General features: G+C 43.8%; 1 protein-coding gene across 1 annotated transcript in view; it reads right to left on the bottom strand.

Moving 5' to 3' along the window:
- Positions 1-695: 695 nt before the first annotated feature.
- ATP8A2 (ATPase phospholipid transporting 8A2) overlaps positions 696-22,086 on the bottom strand; it is a 558,954-nt gene continuing 537,563 nt past the window's right edge. The window contains exons 35-36 of the mRNA XM_014581486.3: positions 19,437-19,528; positions 696-5,489 (exon numbers count right to left, since the gene is read on the bottom strand). Of these exons, the coding sequence (XP_014436972.2) occupies positions 5,392-5,489; positions 19,437-19,528 (190 nt within the window). The 3' untranslated portion in view covers positions 696-5,391. The remainder of the gene's footprint in view (positions 5,490-19,436; positions 19,529-22,086) is intronic.

Raw genomic sequence — 22,086 nt, 5'->3', positions numbered from 1 at the left:
GATGGACTCGCTCCTCTCTTTGAGCCCAACTGCACTATTCTTCTAATATTTTACATGCACCAGTGTTCTCCAGCTGGGCTGGAATCAGATTTGCTTCATTGTATGTCAATGGCTAATGCTGAAGGCCTATTCTGCTAATGGTGATTTTCAAGGAATGAGGGATTGCGTTCCTGGGGCAGGATGTTCTCTCTTTGCTGTTTCTGGGAATGCTCATGTGCCCATGGTTTGTAGCATATTAACCATAGTTTTTATGTGACCCTAGACTTATTAGAATTCAGTATACCAAAGCCCAGCTACCTGGTGGCTTGCTGGTTCCACCTGACTCCCAGGAGCTACCTTGCAGCTCAGCTCACTTTGAAATGCCCATATTATAAGAAGCTAAATATGGGGATAGGCCTCCCATCCAAAGGGAACGCGAGGGAAGTGAAAGAGGCTACATCTACACTATACTGATTTATTGGAAAAAGGTAAGCAAATTGCGCTCCGCAATTCGGGTACTTTTTTCCGATAGTTTTTTCGGAAGAGGCTTTTCTGAAATTTGGCCTGTCTACACTGGGCCAAATTTTGGAAAAGCCTCCTCTTTCAGAAGAGCCCTTCTTCCTCGTGGGAGAAGAAAGACCGGGCTTCTGAAAGAGTGCATCTGCTCTTCTGAAAAAAAAAAAAAAAAAAAAGCGGAAGAGCAGATGCGTTCCCTGGACACAGTAGAGTTTTTCTGGGATACCTCTGGTATCCCAGAAAAACGCCATAGTGTAGACATAGCCTGAGAGAGGAACTATGGAACAGGACTCTGCTGTTCATTCATTCATTGGGCAAGTGCATATGCACTCATGTCTGATGGTCCTGACATTACACCAGGGATTCCGGATGGATGGAATGTGGCTAATATATCCAGCTGTCATTTTCATAATTATCTGCCAGTCTCAGTCTTGCTCCAACTCTGGCTTTGACAAATGCTGGTGTGCACAGCAATAGTTGCTAACTGTACTGGATCCCCCATTGTCTGGATTTGAATTCACAACCCCTCTTTATTTGTGCATCAGTGTACTAGCCTGGTTACAATGTTCTTTTTCATCATTCTCTCTATATATTTAGGATAGTCAGTGGCAGTTGAAGACCTTACTACACCAGCTGACAGTTTTAAACTACAGAGCCAATTACTTCAGGTCTTCGATCTTGCACAAAGCTAGGCTAAAACATTTTGCCTTGATTCAAAACCTGAGAGGAGCTCATCTAATTCCACAGGGTTTCTTGGGTGTGACTCCCATTAAAGCAACTGTTTCCAGTTCAAATCCCTGAAAGCTAAGCATAGAAGCATACTCCCCAGAGTAGTTTAAAAATGAAATTAAAAGGCTTGTTGCTGGACACCTGTACTAGTTACAAAGCCATGGCTGCTGAAGTTTGGGAGAACCATTGCAAATTACTGCATTGTGTGACTTTGCCTGTAAGAGTGAAATTAACCTCTGTGAATAGGGCTGGCGCCTGGCACCAGATATATGCCCCACTTAAGGCTTGTGGTGGGCCTCTGGACAGGGCTGAAAGTGACCAAGCACAATGCAGGCAGCACAACATGGACTTTTCACTTATTTTGCTCACTTTGGTGTAGTTTTTGTTATTCATGTTTGATATTCTACCAGCAAACAAATTGTCACGTGTGCAGTAAAACTGATGTAATCTTAGTCATAGGAGAGTTCACTGCCGCATCTGCCAGTAACTTTTAGCTGCGTGATGGACAAAGAATGTTGAGAAGTGTGTGGTCTGAATTGCAGAGTAGTGAGGTTTGTCTACTAGCTTAATTTACAGCCCATATAAAGACATTAACAACTTAATTTGACTCAGATACTTTTGTTATAGTTAATCCCTGTTTCTCCTTGACAAGTTATTACTGACTTCTCCTACTTGCTCCCTACAGCAAGACCTGAAGCTCTTTCAAGGAAAAGAAAATGTCACCAGACTTCTCATCAGTGCTCGGCTCAAATCCTAGTTCACCGGTTTTAATTTACTAGGTATTTTGCTAAAGATAGTGTATTTTCCATGCCCCCCTCTGGATCGTGCATTGTAATGATCTTAAAGGACAAGTCACGTCTGTTTTTAACAAAGGAGAGCAGGCAGAGACATGTCAGCTGTTCCCCAGAACTGGCAGATTGGTCAATGAAGAGAGCTGCCAACAAGTCCATTTTCTGGTCAGCACTGAAGTGCTAATACAGCCTGTCAAACTGAAATCTTCAGCTCATTCCGTTCTGTTCCTCATCCAGTTGATAACATTTTCACGGTGTTGTTTCAAAGGCTGCTGACATATGCAGCTCTGTGTGATTGAACATGGAATTTTGTTGATCCAGAACTACTGCCATTCTCTTTTTTGCTATTACTTGCTGGAATATACCAAAACATTGCTCACAAAGAAAAGGAACTAAAATAGCCATGATATAGCTTACTATAAAGATCAGTGCTCGTAATGATGTCAAAGGACAAAAATGCCAGGTCTTGACCTGAGTGGGCACTACAGGATTAACCCAGATCCACACTAAAGTCCTACACTGACAGTAAAATGTGACCTATCAGTCCCCATGTCACATACTGTATAGCTGTGTGATCAGGCCCATGTGTAGTTTCCATTGAGCTGACATCAACATATGTATCTGAGTTCAATCCCTATTCACTCTGGGGAAGGTTTGTGTGTGACACTCCCTGACCTCCATTTAGAGCTAGGTCAAAATGATACAGCCCATAGTCTGTGCTAGTAAAATAAATAACAGCAGCTGACAGCTGCTCCTCCACAGAATCCTTCATTTTGCTGCACAAAAGCTTCCTGCACTAAACAAATAATGGAAGAGAGTACAGGGGTCTTTCTATGCTCCCCTCAATGTGCAGGCTTAACTTGAAATGTTGTTTGTATGATTTTTATGTACTTTTTCATATACCCTTAAAAAACCCTCTGAAAGAACTGACTTTTGTGGCATGGTTCGAGTATAAAAGCTTAATTGATCTCATTTTTGTCTCTGAACAAAGTTAATTTTATTTGGTGGTGTGTGTTGGCCAAGGAAGAAATTGCAGCTTTGTCCAAGTTCAGATTTACCTGGTGTAACTCTTGAGCAAGACAACTTTCTGAATAAAAGAAAATATCAAAAGTGTTGGAATGGCATAAAAAGGTTCAAATACACCTGAGATCAGGTTTTGTCTTTTATTTGTACTCTCTCCTTTATGTCTCATCCCTCTTTCTCACACACATACACAGAGCCCCTTAACATGGCAAATTGCTTGCATGTTTCCCTCCTTACATAATTCTCTCATTAGCACTGCAACTAGAAGGTGATGACTTTCCTCTCCAGATCATCACTCTAATCCAAGACTAATTCTGCCTCCTGCTGGAGGAGCGGAACATTTACTGTTCAATGTGAGAGAAGTCGAGGCCTTAGAGGTGGCACTGGAAATTGAACTGTGGTGTTGTTCCACTGATTGAGGTCACTTAAGACCCTTAAATCAGTGAGCCAGGCTAGTGTTTTGCTTTTGCTTACTGAGCATAAATATTCATATTTGAATTACTTTCAGTTTGACTTAAATCAATAAACATTTTGGATGATGGTCAGGAGGGCAAAAACAGTGTCGGCTTTTTAAGTGCACATGTATAGTATACACAATAACTAAGAAAGCTGGCTGAACACACTGCGCAGCAATATTTACTTTATGTTATTCAAAAATATCATTTGGTGACTCAAATTAAAAGGCCTTGGCTGGAGGATGGTGTTAGCTTTCTAAGGATCCTGTTCAGCTCTTTCTTCTGTCTCCCTTTTGGATTTTTGCGTACTGTTCCAATGTTGGCAATAGCACGCCTGTCCTCTTCAGAAAGTAAGTCAGTAAGAAAGTAAGTCCAGCTCCCGGGATTCAGAATATACAATTCTCAGGAAACCTGGGGAGTACTCAGCTGGATCAGACCTAGGAAGGGAACCAGCTCAGGAAAGTCCGCTAACAGCTAGCCTTCTTTTCCCACCATGTCCAGCAATGCTTTTATATGACAACACAAACTGGTGCACTCATCTCTCGCTTACTCTAAAGCAGCTGTGGCAGTGCTCTGGGGTAAGCTTTTCCAATGGATAAAATGACCTCGAACAATTTCTCCAAAGTACTGGGCAAAGGAAACTTTTCTTCACCATCTTGTTTGAGTTTCCAAGTTGGCTTTGGAGTACAAGTTTCATCCAGACTATGGCCATGGAGGTTTTGGTAATGCACACTGAACTTTTCCACGGTGGGTCCCTTCTGGCACAGACATTATACACATCTTGGCACCTGACAATCCAAGATGTACTCTTGTTCAACCAGTTCACACAGAATCCAGCAGCAGAGGATGAAACAGCACCAGATTTTCAGATATTAGGATCATATGAACATCAACACTGGGAGGCAATGTTAAAGTAGTTTCTGCCCCTGCCTACTTCTTATGAAGGCCAACAGTCCTTTTGCAATACCCAGCTCTTAGTTGGAGGTTGTTTCCTTGCTGCAGAATAACATGGAAGATACACTGAACATTCCAGTTCTTGATGTTTTGTGACATTATAGTTTAAAAAGAGATGTCTCATGCCCAGATTTGAAGTTCTCATTCAAATACAATGCACAAAACTTTTGGAAGGGGTTGTATATTGTTTGGATGTTCCCTGTGCAGAATGCATGCAATCACTGCACCTGTCCTGCCATGCAATCTGAGGACCTATAGATACTGTCCCGGTGAATATGTTTTTTTAAAAGCTAAGATAAAGCCCTAAAGAACTTTGTAAAAGGTTTTGGAATATTTCATATACTTAATTGCCACATTGTGTTAATGACTAGGTAGGCAAAATAAGCACTTAGCTTTTCCCAGCCTACCATATACTATGTGTTGGTTCAATCAACAAGTTTATACCAAGTTGTCCATTCAAAAGTTCAGTCAGCTAAGGTAAACAGTGAATGTTATAGAGGAAGGTTTACACGAAGTCTGTGTACTTAATCTATGTGGAACAAAACAGGAAACGTCAGTACCCACATTCCAATTAAGCAAAGGCCAATTTCACATGGAACATAAATTCTTTACTTTTCTCCCAGAACAATTTATCCTGATGTTTTAAATAGTGGTAAAACATAATGTTTTTAATTTCACACCTCACATAGCACAGTCAAGTGCTTCATAACAACATAAACAAAAGTTAGGCAGAGCACTGAGATTGATTTAAAACAATGATTTCCCCACAATGTGTGCTCAAGGTCTGCAGGGGGAATACATAACAAAGGTGTTGGCTAAGGCCTCAGACATGAGTGTTCCCGTGCTTTTGGCTGCCGCTGCCAACCTTAGTCAAGAATGTGTTAACAGTGGAGGCATTGATCCAAATCTCATTACTCCCACCACCAATCAAGGAAGGAATTGTGTTATTCTACTCCAGCTCTCTGTTTGGTAGTGTCATAGGAGCGAACAACTTGAGACTGAGAAACAACGCCGTGTTCTTCTTGAGAAAATGCATACCCATCTGAAAAAGTGAGAACAAAGGCACCATGGAATCAGTTAGAGATGATAATCTGTTTTTTAATCCTAGTCAGACATTACTATATTATACTCCTGGAGCAGTGGGGGAAGAGCACATTTGGTTTTACCAGTGAATTAGATTTCTGTGATGTGACTCCCCTCTTCTGGAACGTGGGCCATGTATGTCATCCTATGGCTGTGTCTAGACTGGCAAATTTTTCGGAAAAATTTGCCAGCTGTCTACACTGGCCGCTTGAATTTCCACAAGAACACTGACGATCCCATGTAAGAAATCAGTGATTCTTGCGGAAATACTATGCTGCTCCCGTTCGGGCAAAAGTCGTTTCGCGCCAAAGCTTTTGCGCAAAAGGGCCAGTGTAGACAGCTCAGATTTGTTTTGCGCAAAAAAGCCCCGATCGCGAAAATGGCGATCAGAGCTTTTTTGCGGAAAAGAGCGTCTAGATTGGCATGGACGCTTTTCCACAAAAAGTGCTTTTCTGCAAATGCTCTTTTCCGCAAATGCTTTTAACGGAAAACTTTTCTGTTAAAAGCATTTGCGGAAAATCATGCCAGTCTAGATGTAGCCTATGTGATTAGGAGAAGCTGCCTCTTAGTTTTTGTCATTTTCTCTCCTGTCTAGAGCAGCCCAAGCAATAGTCTCTTTCTATGACAAGCTAGCTAATAATCTACATCTGTAAAATAGGCGAATGATACTGACCTCTTTTGTATGAAAATAATTATGTAAGCACTAGATATCAATTACCATTGAGAACAAGACAATGGGTGGGCTTCTTGGCAGAGAATCGATAAAGACGTCACAGAAACAAAATTTCCTGGTAAATACAAATTTCCTTTTCTGCTCAAGTCTCCCGTTGTCCACTAGAACGTGAAAAACTCAGACTGTGTGAGAAGCTAAATCTGAGAGGAGATTGCGATTAAGGCTATGGAGGTTGCAGAAATCACAGAATCCATGACTTCCAGTGACCTCTGTGACTTCAGCCCCAGCTGCTGGGAGCCGCAAGGTCCCCCCACCCCACCCTCTTGGGTGAGCAGGAGACATGGGGTACCCCTGCCACTGGAGCTCTGAGCCGCTGCAGGCACTGGGAGACCCCAGAGCTTAGAGAGGCCCCCACAGCTACCCAGCCACTGCAGGCGATGTGGGGACACCATAGCTGAGCTCTCCATTTTGTCACAGCTATTTTTAGTAAAAATCATGGACAGGTTAAAGGTTTCCATGAATTTTTCTTTATTGTCTGTGACCTGTCTGTGATTTTTACAAAAAAATACCCATGACAAAATCTTAATCTTACCGTGATTGTTTCTAGAGGACTACACCCATCACATTACAGCCAGCTGCAACGTCTGGGGATGCTTCCTTACCTACTCTAAAGAACTGGGTGGCTGTGTATACATACATGGCAAACCTTATTGATTTTCCTCAGTCTAGAGGTTAATATATCCTGAGTAGAACAAGCTTTAACATTTTGGGGCAAGTAACTTATATTTCTTACAAATACTGTCATATCACAACCGCTCTTCCTCAGGAGGGCCCTCAGGGCAGGCAGTTAGGGAAGCTGTGATACAACAGTACCTGTAAGAAATTTTAAGTGTGGGGTAGAGTGCGGGGGCTCACGGTGGGGGGTTGCAGAGCGTTGGAGGAGCTCAGGGCAGTGGGCGGAAATGTGGGGGTGTGCAGGAAAGAGGGTTGGGGCATGAGGAGGGGCTCAGGGTAGAAGGTGTGGGGGGTACAGGAGTCAAGACTGGGGGCTTGGGATGTGGAGGGCTCAGGGCAGGGAGTTGGTGTGTGCGCGTATGTAGGGGGATGTAGGGGGAAGTCTCCACCCTCCCTGAGATTGGTACCACAATGCTGCTTTGCTGTTCCTCCTCCTGTCCCTGCCAGAGAGCAAATGCAAAGTGCATAACGCATCTGCTCCCTGCCACCCCCAGCAAACTATGCACTTTCCACTCACTCTCTGGTAGTAACGGGAAGGAAACAGCAAGCAGAGTCCTGGTTTGAATCTTGGGGGCTTCAGCCTCCCCCTGCCTAAATGGCACCATGGAGGTAGGAAGGGTTGGCACTGGGGCAGTCTTGGAACAGTGCGGGGGGGGGGGGGGCATGCCCACCGCCAACCACTTTCCCTAGCCTGGCTGCCTGTTGCTTAGTGTGTCAGTCTGCAGGAGACCCCCCCCCCCCCCCCAGGGGAATGGCTGTGCCTCCTGCAGCCTCGGGCCCCAGCCCACCGGCTCTTTCTTACTGGAGCAGTGCACCAGGATGCACTGGCTTACCTTCACCTCTGAGGGTAAGTCTCCTAGCTGCATAGCCTTCTGGCTAGCACAGAATGGGAAGCTTTCTGACACACACATTTTGATTTTTCTTTTTAAATCTCAAGTTCTGTGGAGAAAGAACTTCAGGGTTCTGACAACACCCAGGGGATGCTAAATTATTGCTGTAGTAAAAAGGAAGACTAAAGAACTGACTCCTGTGAAACTTCAGACTATTTTAAACTGAGGCTTGTCCCTGTGAATTATTAGGAATGGAAACTGGCAGTGCAGGGCAACAATCTCCTTGACACCTTGCCAGCCATGGGGCCAGGTGGTGGTGAGGGAGTCCAGCTAGGAGCTCTGCACTGCAGTCAGTGCCCCACACTACCCTACTTCAGTTGGTAAGCGCTCCTGGTGCGGACGCACACCAGGGCAATGTGGACACCAGGAGCTGATTTAATTGCCCTGGTGGCTGTAGGTCAGCCTAATTGAAGTCATCTTTATTTTGCAATGTAGACAAGCTGTAAGTAACCTCCATTTCTGCTTTGAGTGATGGCCCCCAAGTGTATTCCACACACAAGTGACTGGAGCGAGGAAGGCACTAATCACTGCTGGGTATACCCACAGCAAACTAAAGACCAGGTTGGAAGCCTGTAAGAAGAGGAGATAATCTAGGATAATTGTAATGCCCCCAGTATCAAGCCAATGTTGGTGGTGACATGCTCTGGTTGAAAAGTGCTGCCATTTAGCCAGGTGGTAGTAGGCGCTATTAGAATCTTTTCTACTTTGGTTTGCTGAACAAAAGCAGAGGCTGAGTGTTCCATTTCAGATGCACATCCAAATACCAGTTCTGGAGGGGGAGTGAACCTAGGTTAGGCTGCTTGATTTTCCCTCTGGGTCCTGGGTTAGGAGATCCTGAAATGGGCAGATTCTGATAAGTGGTTGTGCAGCCATCGTTAAGAGTTCTGTGGAACAGAATTGTCTGGTCAGTAGTGTGCTAGGATGGTAGTGGCTCTGTTGCAATGGATCTTCCAAACAACTTGTGGTAGTAAGAAGACGGAGGGGAAAAGTGTATCGGGGGTTGTCCATTCAGGAGAGCATTGCCCTAGTAAAAGCAGCCTATGCCTCCCATGGAGTAAACACGGGAAATTTCCTGTTTGTCTGGGATGCAAAAAGGTCCCAAAGAAGAGTGCCCCATTGTGTGAATGCGTTGCTTAGAACTGTGTTGTAGATCTACCATTCATGGTCTGCAGAAGGGGTTCCCAACCTTTTTCAGTCCCCGTACCCCCTTGGCTTTTAGTAAACCTTCCCGTACCCCCTATTCAATATGAAACACCTCATTCCAGGAGGAGTAACAGTTAATTCAAAGAACTTAGTTCGAATTACCGTTTCACTGCCGCATGTAGCCGCGGGCAGTTACTTCGGGCTTGTGGAATTTCAAAATGGCGACCGGACGGGAACATGCAAATAAAGCCTGGGATATTTAAACCCGGGCTTCATTTGCAATTTCGAACGCCTACATTAGCCTCCCTAGTTCGAACTAGGGGGCTAGTGTAGACATACCCTTAGGGAGTTATGAACACCTGAGAGATATGCAGCCTGTATTCTGATGTGGTTTCTGATACACCAGTTCCAAAGTCTGACTGTTCCAGGGTCAGGAGATGTGATTGCATATAGACCAATGTGGTGACACTATCTCCACAAGGAGCAAGCATATGAGGAGGAGGAAGGTCTTACATGCAAGCCAGACCGCTGGACTGCTCTCAGTTCCAGTAGGGTTATATGCAGCCTGGCCTCCCGTGGGATCCAGGTATCCCAAGGAATATGATAGTTCAGGTGAGCACTCCCACACCATAAAAGAGCCTCTGTATGGGTAGGCTGAAGGGAGTTCCCACCATGAGTTTGTTTGGGTTGGACCACCAAGTGAAGGAGCTGAGAACAGTTATGGGGGAGTCAATACGACCCCTGTTTGGGTGGTAGGTGGCATGGAACCAAGGTTGAAGGCACCGCAAGGTTGAACAGCATCACACAGGTGTATGCAGCCTTGTGGCCTAACAGAGATGGACACCATTGCACCATAGTTAATAGCTCTTGGGCCTCTCTAGTTCTGGGAAGGAAAGCTTGACAGACACTACACTTTTCAGAGAGATGTGCCTCACCCAGACAGTGCAGGGATTGTTGATGCTCATCACTGGCGGAGAAGCAAAGACAGGAGACACAATTCTTGAACCTCTAGGACTCTGGGCACAGTCTTGACTACAGGGGGTGGGTGGGTGAGTGAATTACTATTCTATACTAACTACTACATTAACTACTATACTAAGCTCTAAAACTATATAGAAAGATTTTACTTTACAGGTAACGCATGGGGTGAAGGAGGACAGCTATATGTCAGTTAGAAGGAACTGGAGGAGCGTAAGGGAGGCTACCACACATGTGTGGGTCAATGGATATGGCACTGAAGAATTTTTGCACCCAGGCGCACTCGCAAGAGGAATACATACAGGGACCATCATTTAAAGAAGAACTTAATAGTCAGACTCTAAAGAAAATGGGAGGAGATCCAAGTAGTGTAATATGACCTGAAAGTCGATGAGCACATGGACTGGAGGTAGCCAGAAGTCCTGGGTACTTCTGTTCCTAAATCAGGCACTGAATTGAAATTCGGCGTGAACACAGTGTACAATGGTCCCTGTGACAGATGACCAGATGCTACTGGCATATCTGTTGAGGGAGGAAGAATACAGTTTCATTGTGCTGGGGAGAAAGTTCTTTTTGTTGTCAAGATCCTTAAGAGCTTGAGTCAGTGACTGTTTGGAAAGCTTCTTGCTAATATTACCTGCTTAGAAGTAGCAGACAGAAGCTGATGGGAATAGTAGAGTTTAGAATGGGGGAAGAAAAGCTTATCCCATGAATTAGCCTCTTTAAGTGCCTATCTCAAAATTAACTGTGTTCAGGGTTGAGACTGGAGGCTCAACGTTCCTGGCTCTCCTAACAACAGCCATGCTTGGGCAGATCAATGGTCCCATCTTGCCCTGTGTCCTCTCTCTGAGAATGGCCAATGCTAAATGCTTCTGAGGGAATGAATGGAGAGAAATTCTGAGTTGTCTTTCTTTGAACTTTTTCCAGTTCCACTATATCCTTTGTGGATTGGGGTGACCAGATGCTAGCAGAAATATTAATTCCAGAATTTGGGTGAGGGCAGGTTGGATTTGCATTACACTTGAGAATAGACCACTTCCCATTGGGATACTTCCAGGATCCTGTGTGATAACATAGTGCACCATGTTATAACAGAAACACAGTTACATGCTAATGACACGGTATACAGAAATACAGGGGAGGGGGAATTTCCTGTCTGTAACTGAAGCTGCACAAAGTTCAAGACATCTGTTAGCAAAGAACACATTCACAGTGGGTGCTTGCAAAGGAAAGAGGATTTACAAAACATGCTTAACAAGGATGGATTCACACTTGCAAACAACTTCTTTAAGTGGGCTTATTCTTAAGGGCTAGAATCCTGCAATCTTTAGACAACAATCTCAGGGAAAGTCAGCTTGGATAATTGGCCTTAAATAACTGAAGGCAGTGGCCCATATCCTGTCCCAAATTAAGGCAGTTTTGCATTGCACCCTGGAGCTGTCTTCATCAACTTTAGGATTAACCCATATAGCAGGATCCTCTGATAGTATCCAGTTGCCATAGCTACTGCCAAGCCCCTTCACACCCCAGGCAATTACCCACAGACAATTATCTGTCCTTAACCCAGGACTATTTAAAAGACATTGAACAGGGCTTCTTTTCAATACTTGACGTTTTAAGATGCATATTCATACTGGAACCAATGGCAACAACGTCCTATGCTGCTGCTAAGACAGACAATGTAAAACAAAAGAGATGCGGCTTAAATTGTTTCATGCAAGATTAATGCCTGTGAGACAAGCCTAGCTTTGGGAACCCCTTTTATGTATTTAACCTTAAGAGAACCAACAGTAGCCATCATGGGGCCCTTGATCCACACTTGGGTCATTCCTTGCATGTGCCTTCTGTGTTCAGATCATGGGCAGGGCATGGCCTCCAGTGCTGCCGATACAAACATGCTAGTGACATCAGCATTACTTCAGTCTGCATCACACTGTTGGTAGGTGTAGCTAGATGCAGCAGTGAGAAGTGGGCTCCATTCGCACTGTCGTGTGCAGCTACCTGGCAGTGAAAGGCTGAGCAAGGTGGTGCCAGAGCTTGGGCTCCAGTGTGAGCCTGAATGGCTACACCACAGTTAAACAGCCCAATGCCTGGGTCTCGTGAGCCTGAGTCAGTTGACAGGGGCTGGCTGCAGGTATTTAACTGCAGAGCAGATGTACCCTGGGAGTCCTGGCTTGGGTGACTGGAGAGCCATGCTGGGGATATACACTCCCCTCATCCTCTTTCAGGCTTGTCTTCACTCACCTAAGCCATACTTCAGCTTCTGCACTGCTCTATACCTGTGCTGGGAACCAGGGGGTGATGGTGGAGAGGGATACATAGATATGTACACCATTGGAAAAAGCATGCAGTGAGGACGCACCTATTCTCTCCACTCAGCCTGGGCTCAACATATGACAGTTTCTTTTACCATCCAACTCAATAAAAGATGGTTATTTCACACTATGCAGTTCTTTCGTCAGCTTGTTCAAGCTGTTCAAGCAGCTGATTATGCCCCTTGCAGAACCAGAATGTGATGAAATGCTGTTAATTCTCCTAGACCTTGCTAACTGGATCTTTCCACTATTTTCAGACATCACCCAAAACAATGAAAATTTCCATGGCCCCATTACAATGGGATCTTTCGAAAGTCTGAGCATCACCCCAGCCGTGGCTTTTAAAACCACACCTCTCCTTCTGGGCAAGGAAACAGGCTCTCATTGTTCTGATCCTTTCCAGCAGTACTAGCAAAGAGAGTGCTTCTTTGGAATTTTCAGCCCAGAATCTAGTCTCTGCTGTTTCAGAAGTAAGACCCATCCTATTCTACATGCAGAGCCTTTCAATTATTTGAGACTTCAAGTCAGGAGGATTTTAAACTATCTGATGGCTTGGTTCATTTGGTAGGAAGAGAGGGTCGCAGTCTAATAAAATATAAGGTTTCACACATTCCGGATATTATCAGGCTACCTATTGAATTTTAAAAGCATCTTGTTTGTTAGCTTTTATGTTCTGCTGTGAGGAGATCAGAATCTAGTCTCTGGTTACAAGGTTGCTAGTTTAACAGTTCCATTTTCAGTATACTCAGCTGATTATTTGTTCTACACAATGCTGTATTAGAGAAAAAAAACTGTAGTCCACATATAGGCCCCAAACCTGCATGTAGGGGTCCACCCACACACTGCAACTTGCAGAATCAGAGCCTGAGGAAGCCCGGAGAAATCGGTTTATTTCAGGAAATCTGTTACGGAAGTTCATGCATTGTTATGTATTTAGGGGATTTACTTTAGCAACCATCTCTCCTCACGCTCTTATCTGACAGTTGAGCTCAGGCCAGTTGGGAAAGGATGTTTGTTCTGAGTTCATGGATGCGTTTAGCTGCTGGCTGTGGGCACAGTAGCTCTCAGCGGAAGCGTCTCAACTCCGGAACTTGCTTCCAGGCCTTGGTCTGACATACTTCAATATCGCATACCTTCAGAGGATGTTGTAAAGTCTGTCTCCAGTTATTATTAAACACATGCTATGTCTTGTCAGTGGACAAACTTCACATAAGTCTTTGGGTTTAAATACACTGGGAAAATGAGTAGCGTTTCAAATCATGAGTACATTTTAATTAACACATACTAAATGGCCACTAATTTTCCCAATGCAGACAAACTATGTTTAACAAGGACTTAAGAGGGAAAAACATGATGCCCGTTAGGTTTCTGTTTGATTTTGCTAGAAACCAAACTATTCACATTCAGGAATCATGGGACCAGATGTAACATCATTTAAGCCAATCTTTCTCTTGCTACTCCTTTTCTTTTTTAAGTTAATGTTAAAAGTTGCAACATCTTCATATTCAACAAATACAACTAGAGCTATATTTGCTGTAGGGAATTTGGCCAGAAAAAGTGCTGAAGACTTGATACCCCAAGAAAGAAGGTAATAGATTAAAATAAAAAATAAAATAAAACTTAATAATAAATTCCACGAAGTAACCTGATAGTTTTTCAGATCAACATGCATCAAGAAGAATGTAACAAGAAGGCAGTCTCTGTTAGGACACAATAAATGGCAGGATTTGTCCCTCAGCATGAACACATTATTGTTATTTATTATTCGCCAACCCGCATGCTGTGAAACCAACTTGAGATGACAGGTGCTATTTCTTATTGATTAATAAGGTGTAAAATGTACTCTCTATGCTCAGCCTTACTTCGAGCAGTTACACTGTCAAAGGAAGGGGTGATTTCCTATGCCAGCATAAGAAATCTGGGCCAAATTCTATTATCCCCCATCAGTCACAGCTCCTCTGGATTTCGGCAGGAGCTCTGTGGAGGGAAGGATTAAGGAGCACAGGATTCAGTTTTTAAGTATGTGCTAGGTCAAATGACAGCCCAATCTTGGCAGGAGGCAGACGAAGAGTGTTTTGAATTATGTCAGCCACTATCCATGTGGGATCACATGGAATGATCCAGGTGGCATGCAGGGGCGGAGGGGACAACTGTCCAGAGGATTCCCGGAGCATGTGGGGAATGCCATCTCTGTAACACTGCTCTCCTTTTTCTCTAGAAACCCTTTAAGCAGGATTCTGAGAGAGCTGGGGGTGCAGGCTGGGGAGGCAAGTGGCTTAGAATTGGGGAGAATGGATCTTTTGCAGCTGTGGGGCTTCTATAGGTTTTTGGCCAGGAGTGAAGTCCTCCACACTGTTGTCAAAGACTAAGCAACAAGAGAGTGTGCTATCATGGGTGAGAGGAGGCAGGGCCCAGAGTGGGAAGAAGCTCAGGAGGCCTATGGCAAAAACCCTGTTACCAGTAAATTCCCTGGTATCCATGAGTTTTATGAGCCAAACTACTTCTCCTTTCCTGGAAAGACAAATCCCCCTACACACACTCAGGGAACGATGATAAGCAACATCTGTGAGAGGAACCTTGCAGCATTTCCTGCTCTCTCTCAGAGCTATTCCCACTTGTGGGCCAATCTCCCCTCTTAATTAGGGGGACTTGATGCTTTTCCTATTGCTGAGATTTTAGAAAGCAGATGGTAATGGAAACTCCATCCACAGATGTTATACTGAGCTCACCAGCACTGATTTCACACAGGTGTCTCAGCCAGGAACAGCACCAGCTCCTAGAAGCTAACTCCATAATCACTGCACCATCTACTCATTTCCACTAAAGCTTTTTGGGCTGCAGAAATGTTCAGAACATACACTTGACAAAAGGCACAAAACTATTCTACTAAAAGCCACAGGGTAATGAAATCCTAACTGGCATGTGCAACAAAATCTGAAGCTCCGAGGAAAAAAATCTTTGTTCATTTTCATAAATCTTTCTGAAAGCCACATCAGCTAGAAAAGAATAATGTGAATGTGGAGAGCACAGTTAAGCTATAGGACATCGTTGGCATTTCATCTGATGCTCCCAAAGGAGCACAAAACCAAGGCCAAAAGCAAAGAAATATGGCTGTCAGGGGCTAAAACTTCCAAGCTTCTTCTTTCCCTTCCTCAAGCTGCTCTGAGTTCCTGAGGCCATTAGAAGTAGCCCCAAATCCATTGATTTGTGCGTCTGTTGTCCTACAACTAATGTCATTCTCGTGCGCTTTGAGATCAAATGTTTTTAATGCAGTTTTATAGCAGCAAACCTTGGAATACTTTTTGCTCCCTCCCCCCAAAAAAGTTACGATATTGATTCAGGGATTACTTTATGATGACTTCTGATGGGGAACTGCCCTAATTTACTCCCTCCTATTAATGGAGCAAGCAATTTGTCTCAGTCTTATCAACTAGAATTAAATTAACAATGTTTGCTGTGTTAAATACAAGTGTCCCAACCTGAACTGAAGTCACATGATCAAGTTTTGGAATAGGCTGAACTCCTTGGGTTGGAATTTGGAAGTGCAGAAGATTCACATGTATGGCTCTAGAGAGCCCATAGGGTATGATTCAAAATACGTATGTTCTATGACAAAACTACTGCCTTAGCCGTCAGCTGCTTGTTTTGACAGTTTTCACTACTTATACAACTTAGGTTTGTGAAACCAGCACATATGTTGATGTGGCCCAGCTCATATAGCAGCTGTGCAGTGTTTGAAAACAACGTTTGACAAGGGATGACAGAAAATTTTGGAGAATCATGGATCTGCCATAAAAGCCTCTTTTAGTCTTAACAACTTCAAAATGAAAATTTACATTCATGTGAAAAACAGACATGATCGGAACATATCCTGACTGGATGGACTCATTTAGCACTTAATCATTTGTCGTTATGGGGGCCCAGTTGACTGGATCAAAGTTTATTTTGATATCTTAGTCTTGTTTCCCAAAAGCTTATCAGCCTATTAAAAACCACAAAGATGCATTTTACAAATTGTTAGTGTGCAGTTCAGCTCTGACAAGTAACACAGGCATGCTGGTTTTCTGCATTGTTTCCAAATTGGCTCATAGGTTTCCCTAGCAGGTTTCGCAGATTCTCTCTTACAGGCTTGCTCTGCCAGTCATCTCCTCTTGAATTGTTTGCAAGTGTCTCCATAGGTGTGTGAAAGAGGGATATAAAAGCAGCACCCTTTACCTCTGGACACCAGGAACAAATCATGGAAGCAGGGTACAACCAAGCTCACTTTCTCTGTGAGCATAATGGAGAAAATCATAGAATCAAAGAACACTAGAACTGGAAGGGACCTCGATAGGTCATTGAGTCCAGTCCCCTGCAATCATGGCAGGACCAAATACCATCTAGATTGGGGGTGGGCAATAAAATGGCGGCAGTTCACCAGGGTTAGCCCCAGGCAGGCCATTGCCGCTATGTTTAATGGTGCCTCTGCAGGTCCGAGCGATTTCATCTCCCTGTTGGCTGCAGATATCCATTCCTGGCCAATGGGAGCTGCAGGAAGCAGTATGGACCGGGACACTACTTTCCGCAGCTCCCATTGCTTGGGAATAGTGATCTGCAGCCACTTGGAGCTGCAATTGCCTGTACCTGAGGAGGTGCAGGTAAATATAGTGACGGCCCACCAGGGGCTAACTCTGGGGAACCAGATCTGGCCTGCAGGCAGGTATTTGCCCATCCATGATCTAGACCATCCATGACAGATGTTTGCCTAACCTGCTCTTAAATAGTTCCAATGATGGAGATCCCACAACTTCCCTATGAAATTTATTCCAGTGCCTAACTACCCTGACAGTAAGGAAGTTTTTCTAATGTCCAACCTAAATCTCCCTTGCTGTAGTTTAAGCCCATTGCTTCTCATCCTATCCTCAGAGGCCAAGGAGAACAATTTTTCTCCCTCCTCCTTGTGACGCCCTTTTAGGTACGTGAAAGCTGCTATGTCCCCTCTCAGTCTTCTCTTTTCTAAACTAAACAAACCCAGTTCTTTCACTCTTTTATCATAGGTCATGTTTTCTAGACCTTTAATCATTTTTGTTGCTGGACCTGCTCCGATTTCTCCATGTCTTTCCCGAAATGTGGTGCCCAGAACTAGACACACTATTCCAGCTGAGGCCTAATCAGTGCAGAGTAGAGCAGAAGAATGACTTGTTATCCTATCAAAGAAAGCTATCAGATTGATTTGATATGATTTGTTCTTCACAAATCCATGCTGGCTGTTCCCTATCACCGTAATATCTTCCTGATATTTGCAAATAGATTCTTTAATTATTTGCTACGTTATCTTCCCTGGCACAGAAGTCAAGCTGACTGTCTGTAGTTTCCTGGCTTGTTCTTATTTCCCCTTTTATAGATGGGCACTATATTTGCTCTTTTCCAGTCTTCGAGAATCTCTCTCATCTTCTATAACTTTCCAAAGATGATAGCTAGAGGCTCAGATACCTCCTCTATCAGCTCCTGGAGTATTCTAGGATGCATTTCATCATGCCCTAGTGTGGGAAAATGAACCCCTCCTTTCCAGGCCTCATAATGGCAGTGAAGCTGATCTGCAGAAGTTACTGGTCCCTCAAGGCAGCTCTAGCCCTTGTAGTCAGTGCACTCTCCCCTTTGTGAAGGAGAAGGATCCAGTGAATCTGAACTGTAATGAATCTACTTGCCTTACTCCTGTCCTGCCCTGAATCTCTCCTGAGGGTCTGCAGGAGATCCCTGCACACCATGCATAGGATTCTCAAATCCTACCCTATTTCTGCAGCAGAAACACACCAGCTCTTCTGGGTCAGGGACTTGTCAGCATTTATGGTTCTGCTGAAGAAATGGGTACAGAGAAGAGATGAAGATTGTCTGTGGCTCATCTGCCGAAATGCTGACATGATCCAGATCTCACCTTCAAAAGATTGCATCATGGTCATTGGATGATATGGAGTCAAATCCTTTGGTCTTAGTGCTACCCTGCAACCAGCATCATTGCAGCTGATGGAACTATTTCCCTTAGTAAAGTTAACATGTTACCGGTCAATAATCTCACTGCAAAGACAGGAGCAAGTCAAAACATTTCTCTTAACTCTTATTGGCTCTTGGCTCCCTGTGGGTTCTGGTCTGTGAAGTTCTCACAATCTTTTTAGTGACAGAGAAGCCCTGATGAAAATCCAAGAAGTAAGAAAGAGAAGTGCCTAAGACACAGGGGCTGTCTCATGGCCCTATGCAGCAGGTTCAGCTGATGACCTCAGATGCTGTTCTTTTTAGTTAGCAGCAGGAGGCAGGTTTAACTTCCCCAGAAGCGGAGCTATCCTGTCCATAGCCCTTGAGCTTTGGACAGCCCTGCGGGGCCCAGGATGGCCTGTATTATTATTGGCGGGGGGAACCTGGGGCCAGCAGCAGGAGTTACGCCTGCCCCAAAACTCACCAGTAGCAGTGAGACCTGTGGGAAGAAGAGTGATCTAGCCAGTTTGCTCTGCTCTGCCACTTTGTAGATGGTTTGCTCTGCTTCATTGCTGGGAGCTGAGCTTGGGGAAGTGCAGCAGCCCCTCCCCCATCCTCCAGGCCATGTTGCTTGGGGAAGGAGTATTGGGGAAAGAAGTGCAATGAGATGGGAAGAGGCAGGGTAGAGTTGCCCTAAGCCCCACAACCCCTTGGAACAGCGCTGCGTAGAAGAGGCCAAGAAGAGATGTATGCAAATGGCAGGTATGAGGACCTCCACACAGAACTTTCTTCAAATGGCACCGCTGGGCTATTTCTGTATTTGTAAAACCTCAGTTAATAGTTACCTTTTGAAAACAGTCACCATTTTAAAGCAGAGCACCATTTCAACTTCTTTATTTTATTTAATTTTAATTTAATTTTAATTTATGTCCTGTCAAATTTTACAAGACCTTGAGAATACCGGGAATTTTCCTGTTGGGAATTTCTGTTCTGGGATTTTGTCATTGGGCCAATTGATTGGGTTCTAGGAAACTGTCTACATGCAAGCTCCTACAAGCCTGGGGCCACAAACACTAATTACCCTTCCAAATTTATGACTCTTGGTTGGCAGCTCAGTCTCTGTTTCAAATTATCTGTACCTACCCATTTAATGTAAAAAATAATTATCTTTCCCTTTATTCACCTGGGAGTGCTGAGAGACACACATCTGACCCATTACTTACGTGATACACCTTGCTGGACTGAATGAGCTCGAAAAAGGCTCGGAGGAGTTTTTCTGCCGAGCCTTTTTAACAAATGGTCACGTTCGTTCAGGCTAGAAAACAAACAAACAAACATAGTGAGTCCCAGATAATTTCACTGCATCTCAAGCGTATTTAACTAAGTACCTCTGCTTCTTAAATAAAACAATCAGAGTGTGAAAAAACCACAATTCTTTTAACTCTCCTTATAATGGATATCGGATATCACTATCGAGTTCTATGATAACAGAACTCCTTCTTTTTAAGGCATAATGTACATCTGATCTGTCTATATTGGTGATGACCATCATTGTGGTATTTGGATGCCTGATATCTTGGTTTTGGACATAACTACTGAACTTGGCATCCCATCTTAATTGAAGTACATAATAAACACTTCCTTTGTAGTTCATGTCCAATTTTTGACTCCCCAAAATTGCCTTAGAGAGAAGGAACAATGTGTTTTTACTTAGTATATGGTAAAGGCTTCTATCACACCTGCATCATGGCTTGAAACAAACACAGAAGAAACCCACCATAATTCCTTCATGAATTCTTTCATCAGATTTTTCCCCCACGGGAAAGTACAAATTATCTCCAGTTTTTGATAAAAAAGAAAAACAACAACATTCTTCAGTTTCCATTAGTCAATTTCTAATTCTGTGTGGGTCTAAAATTAGCTTCTTAACAGCTATTCAAAACTAAAGGAAAAAGTTCCTTCAAAACTAAAGGAAAAAAGCAAACATGCTGACCAATAAAAGAGACAGAAACAAGTGAACAGCTATAAAGAATCTCTAGAAACAAGGGATTAACAGCTACCGTTTGCCATGGATATTTGCACAAAACTATTATTTCAGTATGGGTTTTGCGCATAGAATAAAAGGAGAATACTAACCCTGATTTAGCACAGCACTTAAGCATGTATATAATTTCAAGCACATGAATAGTCTTAGGCTAGGTCTACACAAGGGAATAAGTTCGAATTGAGATACACAACTCTCGCTATGTTAATTACGTAGTACGCTCTCCCTTCAACTTCCTTTACTCCTCGTAGAAGCAGGACTACCGGCATCGACAGGAGCACCCTTTCAGTTCAAATTAGCATGTCTTCACTAGACCTGCTAATTCTAACCCTGGAAGATTGACTATGGCAGCTTTAATCTTCTCTGTAGCGCAGACAAGCCCTCATCACTGGACTGGACCTTAATAATAGGCCTATACATTACGACATAGATTCCTTATTCTGAAATATACTGGCACTATCTATTTTTGTTCAAAATGATAGGGGTCCTGTGTTTTCTCTCACATTAGTGTAACTGTCCTGTTTTTCTGTTTGTAAAGTTATTGCTGATTTAAACTGGTGCCAATGAACAGAGACTCAAACTCATTTTTGTTAATAGGATTCTATAGCTGCTAGTATAATTCCATTTTCAGAATTCCAAGTCTGATTCTCCTTTCACACCCTTTATTGCAACCTCCACTGACTTCAGGGACTGACACTGAGATCAGAATCAGGCCATGGCCACTAAAGACTATGCAAACATATCTGCAGTGAGGACTTGGATATCATTTCTTGCTGACTAGTAGGATTTTATGTCCATAAAGCATGTAAAATTTGGACTCCAAGGGCCACTACTGCTACTGTGATAGACAAACTGGCAGTAGTTTGAATAGGCCACTCTTTTCACTGAAACAGTTAACTGCTTTAACCAAGAAGATGCAACCCAGAATTTCTGAAATGTCTCTGCTGTGCTAGGTATCTTTTGGGGCTTGCACTCCACCTGGAATTTCATTAGATTCATCTCAAAGGTCAAACCCTCTCACAGCAGACTGAGCAGTGGGGACATCCACTGAGGACAAAGGGAATAATCATCTCAGGTCACTTTGTGGCCACTGCTTCAATCATGTGAGGTGGGGGTCAAATAGTCACTGGATCCTTTCCTAAATCCTCTCAGTGCAAAAGAGGGATCAGATCCTCAGATTCCGCCTCTTGCACAGTGAAACTACACCTGGTGCATTACAAGGCAGTCCACTGAATCCACAAAGGAGGAGGCCAGATTTGTTTGCCAGAAGAGGAGACTGTGCAGCATGTGGCTATTAGTTTTAAACTCAGTTTCTTTTCCCTGCAGGGGAAGGGATGGAGAATGTTACAGAGACAGGATCTTGGTAGCTAATTGACCATTCATTATCAGTGGGCAATAGGTCAATGGAGGGATGATAGGAGTTACTATAGAGAACTTTCTGGGTGTCTGGCTGGTGAGTCTTGCCCACATGCTCAGGGTTTAGCTGATCGCCATATTTGGGGTCGGGAAGGAATTTTCCTCCAGGGTAGATTGGCAGAGGCCCTGGAGGTTTTTCACCTTTCTCGGTAGCATGTACAGATCACAGCTGGAGGATTCTCTGCATCTTGGGGTCTTCAAAGTATTTGAAGGCTTCAATATCTGAGATATAGGTGACAGGATTATTCTAGGAGGGGTGGATGAGATTCTGTGGCCTGAACTGTGCAGGGGGTCAGACTAGATGATCATAATGGTCCCTTCTGACCTTAAAGTCTATGAGTCTATGAGGATGCTCAGGCTCTGTAGGAAAAGTGAGCCAAGTGGCTCCCACTCTCGCATTCCCCTCTGCCATT

This window comes from Pelodiscus sinensis, chromosome 1 (assembly GCF_049634645.1).
Source record: "Pelodiscus sinensis isolate JC-2024 chromosome 1, ASM4963464v1, whole genome shotgun sequence".
NCBI lineage: Eukaryota > Metazoa > Chordata > Testudines > Trionychidae > Pelodiscus > Pelodiscus sinensis.
Note: the sequence above shows the minus strand (reverse complement) of the source record. Positions and strands in the feature narration are given on the sequence as shown.